Source organism: Arachis ipaensis, chromosome B08, assembly GCF_000816755.2.
Source record: "Arachis ipaensis cultivar K30076 chromosome B08, Araip1.1, whole genome shotgun sequence".
In the NCBI taxonomy this organism is placed as follows: Eukaryota; Viridiplantae; Streptophyta; class Magnoliopsida; order Fabales; family Fabaceae; genus Arachis; species Arachis ipaensis.
Window position 1 is genome coordinate 88,497,681 of NC_029792.2, and position 7,726 is coordinate 88,505,406.

The window sequence follows — 7,726 nt, forward strand, 5'->3', positions numbered from 1 at the left end:
ATAAACCTCCTTGAATTGCGTAGCACCTCGTGCCAAACTTGGGAATTCCAAGTTTGGCGCCATCCCTCCAGAGAATATGGCTTCCATTTGCTTCATATGTGGCACCAAACTTGGACTGCATAATTTTGGCGCCACCTAATCCGAGCCAAATGCCTCCAAGGTGTTGGAATTTTTTTTTGATTGCACCTGTTCCTATTCTAATCACTCTGCATGATCAAAATACACATAAAACAAAGGAAAAACTCTAGAAATTCAAATAAAACTAAATAAATTCAAAGCAAAAATCAAAGCTAAGGATACAAAATATTGGGTTGCCTCCCAGCAAGCGCTTCTTTAACGTCACTAGCTTGATGGTCAACTCTGGTAAGTCAGCAGATGAGCAGACCTCTGACGATCAATCTCGCCTCCAAGATAGTGCTTCAGCCTTTGGCCATTGATTGTGAACCTTCTGTCATAATTCTCCTTATAAAGTTCTACATGACCATACGATGGCACTCTGGATATCACAAAAGGTCCTGACCATCCGGATTTTGGTGCGTGAAACTGGCTCCGCAATATTCACACAGATAGATCGGCAAGTGCACCGGGTCATCCACGTAATACCTCAGGTGAGTGAGGGTCGATTCCATGGAGATTGTTGGTTTGAACAAGCAATGGTTATCTTGTAGATCTTAGTCAAGCGGATAGAAAATGTGATAGTTGTTGTGAAAAATTCATAAAACAAATAAATGAATAAAACGTTACTAAATAGGTGTGAAATCAATGTATGAGAACGGTTGAGGCTTCAGAGATGCTTCTTCCTTCTAGATAAACTTTTCTCACCATCTACTCTAACTTCTGATTGATTCATTCCATGGCAGGCTATAAATGATTAACGCCGGGTCAGCACTCATTAATCCTCTCTGCTTCAAATCAAACGTCGGGTCAGCGGTCATCCAATCTGAACGGGGGTGAAGCTCTAGCAGTCCATTCCCTAATCACCCCGTACCTTGGCTGCACTGATATCTCCAAGTACCCAACGAAGTTGTGGATTAGCCATCTAAGAGATGTATAATTAAGCTTGTGGTTCAATACTATCCCATTAAGGACTCACAAGAACCCATGTGAATAGGGATAACGGTCAAGTTACACTCCCAATTCATCAGGATGAAGAACGAAGATACATCTTAGAATGGAATCAAGCATAGATTGAAATAGAATAGTGATATTATTAATCCATAAGAATCAGCAGAGCTCCTAACCTTAACCTAGGAGGTTAGTGACTCATGCTTACAGAGAGGTAATGTAAAATGTGTAGAGTGGGCAAGAGTTTTTTAACAAGGGTGAACTCTTGTCTATATATACTAATCTAGCAACTAAGAATTACAGAAAATAAGATAAACTAGTCTTGTAGTGCAAAAATCCACTTTTCGGGCCCACTTGGTGAGTGTTTGGGATGAGCTTGAGTGAAGCCACGAGCTAATGCTCCCTTTTGGGCATCCAACACCAACTTTGGACTCCTGAATGGGCGTTGGACGCCAGCTACTCCCCTGTGGGCGTTGGACACCAGGAATGGGGCTGGTGGTTGGTGTTGAACGCCAGTTTTGGGCCTTTGTTTCCAAAGTAAAGTATGAACTATTATATATTTTTGGAAATCCCTAGATGTTAGCTTTCCATAGCCATTGAGAGTGTGCCATTTGGACTTTTGTAGCTCCAGAAATGCTCCTTCGAGTTCATGGAGGTCAGAATCTGACAGCATCTGTAGTCCTTTCCCTGTCTCTGAATCAAACTTTGCTAAAACTTCTCAAATTTAGCCAGAAAATATCTGAAATCATCATAAAACACAACAAATCAAAGTAGAATCCAAAAATGTAAATTTTACACTAAAACCTATGAAAATATAATAAAACTTAAACAAAACATAATGAAAACTATATGAAAATGATGCCAAAAAGCGTATAAAATATCCACTCATCAGAATACCAAACTTAAACTGTTGCTTGTCCCTAAGCAACCAAAAATAAAGTAGGATTAAAATGAAGAGAAGGATACATTAAATCTTAGAGTTTTCAATGAAGCTCAGTTTCAATTAGATGAGTGGGACTAGTAGCTTTTTGCTTCTGAATAGTTTTGGCATCTCACTTTGAAGCTTAGAATAATTGGCATCTTTAGGAACCTAAAATCCAGATGATATTATTGATTCTCTTAGTTCAATTCTTTTTTATTCTTAAACACAGCTTCTTTTGAGTCTTGGTCGTGACCCTAAGCGCTTTGTTTTCCATTATTACCACCGGATACATAAACGCCACAAATACTTAACTGGGTGAACCCCTTAGGATTGTGATTCAGCTTTGCTAGAATCCCTAACCAGTGGTGTCCAGAGTTTTTAAGCACACTCTTTTGCTTTGGATCACGACTTTAACTGCTCAATCTCAAGCTTTTTCACTTGACACCTTCACACCACAAGCATATAGTTACGGAAGCAGCTCATTTGAACTGTTTAGGCCAAGATTTTGTTTCTTTTAGGCCCTCCTAATGATTGATGCTCAAAGCCTTGGATCCTTGCTCTTGCCTTTTTGTTTAAAGAGATATTGGCTTTTTCTTTTTCTTTCTGCTTGCTTTCTTTTTGCTACTTTCTCTCTTTTTTTTCTTTCTTTTTGCTGGCTTTTCTTGCTTCAAGAATCAATTTTTAGATTTTTTAGATCACCAATAATACTTCACTTTTATCATCATTCTTTCAAGAGCTAACATTCTTAACTCCAACATCAAATATGAAATGTTCATTCATGCATTCAGAAAGTAAAAGCAATGCCACCACATTAACATAATTGAACTATTCTTATGATATAACTCGAGTTCATGCATCTTACTTCTCTTTTTCAAATAATTTTTTTCTTTTAAGGAAGGTGAGAGATGCATGAAATATTTCATAGCTTTAAGACATAAATAAAAGATAATCATGCATAAGAAACAGACAATAAAACAAAATACATGGAAAATAGAAAAATGACATTGGCAAGGGGATTAAGGGAACAGGACTACCTTAGTGACGGCGGCTACTACTCCCTTTGGAAAATCCAATGGAGCGCTTGATTTCTTCAATATCACGCCCCTATCTCTGTTGTTCTTCCCTTTGGTGCCATACTTAGGAGTGGTAGAAGTCAAAAAGCAAAGCTTTTGCAACACCAAACTTAAGAGTTTTGCTCATCCTCGAGTAAATATGAACAATGGGGAAGAAGAGAGTAGAAGAAGAAGAAAGAGGTAGAGATAGAGGGGGGAAGGGAAGGGGTGAATGATAGGTGGGGTAGGTGTAGAATCTGTGGGACCCACTAATCCTGAGAGGCTAGGGAATTCGAATTCCCTGCCCTTTGTGGGTGTTGAACGCCTAGCCTCTGCTCCCTAGCTGGCGTTCAACGCCAGCTTCCTGCTCCCTATAGGGCATTGAACGCCCTTGAGGGTCTCCCTTCCTGGTGTTCAACGCCATGTCTTTGCTCCCTGGCTGGCGTTGAACACTAGCTTCTTGCTCCATTGTGGGAGTTGAACGCCCTCTAGGGACTCCACCCTTGGTGTTCAATGCTAGCTTCTTTACCCATTGGGGGCGTTGAACGCCCCCTCTCTGAACGTCTCTGTCTCTATTCTAACTACTGCACATGATCACAAACATTAAAAAGCAAGGGAAAACTAAAGGAATTAAACTAAAATGAACTCAAATGAAAATAAACAAAAGAAAAAGTACTCTACTCATGGTTAGGTTTCTTCCCAACAAGCGCTTCTTTACCGTCATTAGCTTGATAGACAGCTTCTTTCAAGGAAGAAGGTAGTCATAGAGGATTAAATTATTACTCCTTACTGCGAGCATCTTTCCTGTGCTCTCATGGATTAGCTTAATATGCTCAAGAGACAGGATCTTGTTCATTGCATGAGGCAGGGTTGGGCTTGCAACAATATGTTGGTGCCCTTTTTGCCATTTCCCTCTTCTATGGTAAATACTATGATGAGATAAGTGAATACTACCATCTTCCATGGTGAGAAGCCTTCAGTAGGGATCTTTTTGGTCCTCTATCCCCTAGGCATCTTTCTCTTAGGACCCTCTTCCTTGGTTGATAGTGCACACTTGACAGCAAACTTACGTTTGTTGGTAAGGGGGTTGAATTGGTTCCATCTAAAGGAGGAGGCTTGAATGCTGAATCCTTTATGCATGTGCCTCCCTTGTCAGGGGGTAATGGAAGGTTAAAAACCTCGAACGCCATCTAGTCCTCATGCAACCTCAGTGCCTTCTCTCATCGCTCAACATCTATCAGGGCTTTTTTAGTGGCCAGGAATGATTTTCCTGGAATGATGGAGTCCATTGCATCCTCTTCCATGTCAGAGACTGCAGGGAAGAAGAGCTCCCCAACCTTTACCAGTACGTTCTCTGCTAGCCCATGTGATTGCCTTAAGAACTGGTTAGTCCTTTGCAGGGTAATCATTGTTTCTTGTACCTCTTGGATTCCTAGCTTCTTCATCACATATGAAGGTATAAGATTTAAACTCAAGCCAAGATCATATAGGGCCTTGTCAAAAGTGATCTTTCCAATAGGACTTAGGAGTTGAAAGCTCCCTATGTCTAGCGTCTTCCTTGGTAGTTCATTCTGGACAAAAGCACTGTACTCTTTGGTCAGTACCACAGTCTCATCTCCCCTTAAGTCCTTTTTTTCAAAAAGAATGCCTTTTAGACAGGTCGTGTAAGGGGTCTTCTTTTCCAATACCTCTGCAACAGAGATATTGACTTGTAGCTTCTTGAGTGCTGCTAGGAAATGAGCCAGTTGCTCATCTTCTGGTTCTGTTTGCACGCCTAGGAAAGGTAACTCTTGAAGCTCTTTCACCTCTGCAAGGGCGTGCTCTCTGGTAATCACAAGCTCCTCTTGCACGCCCAAAGAAGAATCAACTTGAGGTTCCTTCTCTTCTGTAGGGGCGTGCTCAATGGCATTCTCAGGATCATACTGGTCCTTGATTTCCTTAAGTCCCTCAGTAGCAGGCTCCTGAGGTTCAGCCTCCTTGGTGAAGATGACTGTTCCACCTTCTTTTAAGGTCTCCTTCCCAGAGAGTATCAGGCTTTCTGTGAAGGCCTATTGGGATGCACCTCCTCAAACAACTCAGTAAGAGGAATATTAACCTGCTCAGGTGTCCACCAGTCGTGAGTGTGAGTGTCTCCTTAAGGGTAGTTACCACTCATATCACTAAGAGCATTATAAATCTCAACAGGGGGTGCAGCTATAGTATCCATGTCTAGAACTTATGTTCTAACTAGGGTCTCCTCATAGGAGTATAAGTGTTGGTTATTGATAGCTATCTCAATGAGCTCATCTACCTCTTCATGTATCTCTATAAAGTATAGAGAACTGCTTACAAAGTGATCTACTATCTTCCTGGCTATCTCAGAGATGGCTTCATAGAAGATGATTGTCTTGCCCCATCCTGAGAACATATAGGGAGGGCAATTCCTGAACATCAGCTTCTACCTCTCCCAAGCATCATGGAGGGACTCGCTCTCCTTCTGCCTGAAAGTCTGAACATCTGTCACTAGCTTTGTTAATCTCTGTGAGGGAGAGAACCTGTTCAGGAAATTGTTAACGACCTTATCCCTGGTGTTCTCAATTCCTCTAAGTTCAATATGCCACCATTGATTTGCTTGACCACTCAGAGCAAATGGAAAGAGATTTAGCCTGGGGACTTCAGGGTCCACTCCATTGGGCTCTACAGTATCACAGAACTGCAGGAAGTCGGAGATGAACTTACTAGGGTCTTCCTGTGGTTGTTCATGAAACTGGCACTTTTACCGTAATAGCAGGACCTGGTCTAAGTTGACCTTAAAGTCAATAGGAGTGTCAAATGTATAGGAGCCTAGAGGTCTCCTGATTCGTGTATTCCCCTTTGGATCCATAGTGACTTCGATTTTCCTGCATACATAAGCAAGAGACATAGAAAAATGGGAGTCTCTATGTCATAGTATAAGGAGCTCCCACTGAGATATCCGAAAGAAATAGAAGAGAATAAATAGGGAGAATTCAAAAATTAAAGAGGAAAAAGGAAAATTTTTAAAATATATTCTTTTTAAATTCAAAAATAATAAATAAAAATAGAAAAATAAGTAAAAAAATTTGAAAATAAAATAAAAAATTAGAAAAAAAGGGGATTTAAAAATTTTTGAAATTCAAAAAGAAAGACAAACAATTAACAAACAAGATTTGAAAAGAAAGATAATAGATTTGATTTTGAAAATTAAAAAATTCAAAAAGAGAAAGTCAAACAAAAAGATTTGAAATTTGAATTTGAAGAGAAAGAAAAGATTTGAAATTTAAAATTTAAAAGAAAGAGTCAAACTAGATAAGATAAGATTTAAAAATTTAAAATTTAAAAGATTTGAGATTTAAATTTGAAATTTGAATTTGAGATTTTGAAAATTAAAATTTAATGATTTAAAATTCAAATTTGTAATTTTAAAGATCAAGAATCTAGAAAGATAAGATTTGAAAAGATTTGATTTTGAAAAATTTTTGAATTTGAATTTTGAAAAAGATTTGATTTTGAAATTTGAAAATGATTTAAGGTAAGATAAAGATTTTGAAATTTGAATTTTAAAATTTGAATTTAAAATAAGATAAGATAGGATTTTTTGAAATTCAAAGAAAGATAAAAAGATAAGATAAAGATTTGAAAATATTTTGAAAAAGATAAAATTTGATAAGGAATTGAAAAAGATTTGAAAAGATAGGATTTAAAATTTAAAAATTAAACTTTACTTAACAAGGAAACACCAAACCTAAAAAATTTTGAAATCAAAGGTTATGATTTTCAAAATTTTGAAGAAAAAACACAAAAAAGACACCAAACTTAAAATTTTAAGATCAAACAAAGAAAAACACCAAGAACAATTTGAACACAATGAAGAACACTCAAGAACACTTTTTCGAAAATTTAAGAAAAGAAAAATACAAAAAGACACCAAACTTAAAATTTCAAAAGCCAAGACATTAATTTTTCAAAATTTGCAAAGAAAAACACCAAAAGATACCAAACTTAAAAATTTTTAGATCAAAACAAGAAAAGAAACAAGAACAACTTGAATACCAAGAAGAGCACTCAAGCACAAAGTCGAAAATTTAAAGAAAATAAAGAACACAGAAAGGATACCAAACTTAAGAATTGACACTAGACTCAAACAAAAGACAAAGAAAAGATGGATTTTGAAAAAGAAAATAAAAGACACAAACAAAAATAAAAAATACCTAATCTAAGCAACAAGATAATTCGGTAGTTTGTCAAATCCGAACAATCCCCGACAATGGCGACAAAAACTTAGTGCGCGAAACTGGCTCCATAATATTTGCACAGATAGACCAGCAAGTACACCAGATCATCCAAGTAATACCTCAGGTGAGTGAGGGTCGATCCCACAGAGATTGTTGGTTTGAACAAGCAACGGTTATCTTGTAGATCTTAGTCAGGCAGATATAAAAGGTGATAGTTGTTGTGAACAACGCATAAAACAAAGAAATAAATAAAATGTTACTAGATAGGTGTGAAATCAATGGTATGAGAATAGTGGAGGCTTCAGAGATGCTTCTTCCTTCTGGATCAACTTTTCTGACCATCGACTCCAACTTCTGATTGATTCATTCCATGGCAGGCTGTAAATGATTAACACTGGGTCAGCAGTCATTAATCTCCTTTGCTTCAGATCAAATGCCGGGTCAGCGGTCATCCA

General features: G+C 37.9%; 1 protein-coding gene across 1 annotated transcript; it reads right to left on the minus strand.

Annotated features, from left to right (window-relative positions):
• On the minus strand, positions 4,260-5,245 carry LOC107611258. Its single transcript, XM_016313207.1, has 2 exons — positions 5,188-5,245; positions 4,260-5,077 (listed from the first exon to the last, which is right to left on the minus strand). The coding sequence occupies exons 1-2, from the start codon at positions 5,243-5,245 to the stop codon at positions 4,260-4,262; spliced, it is 876 nt and encodes a 291-aa protein (XP_016168693.1).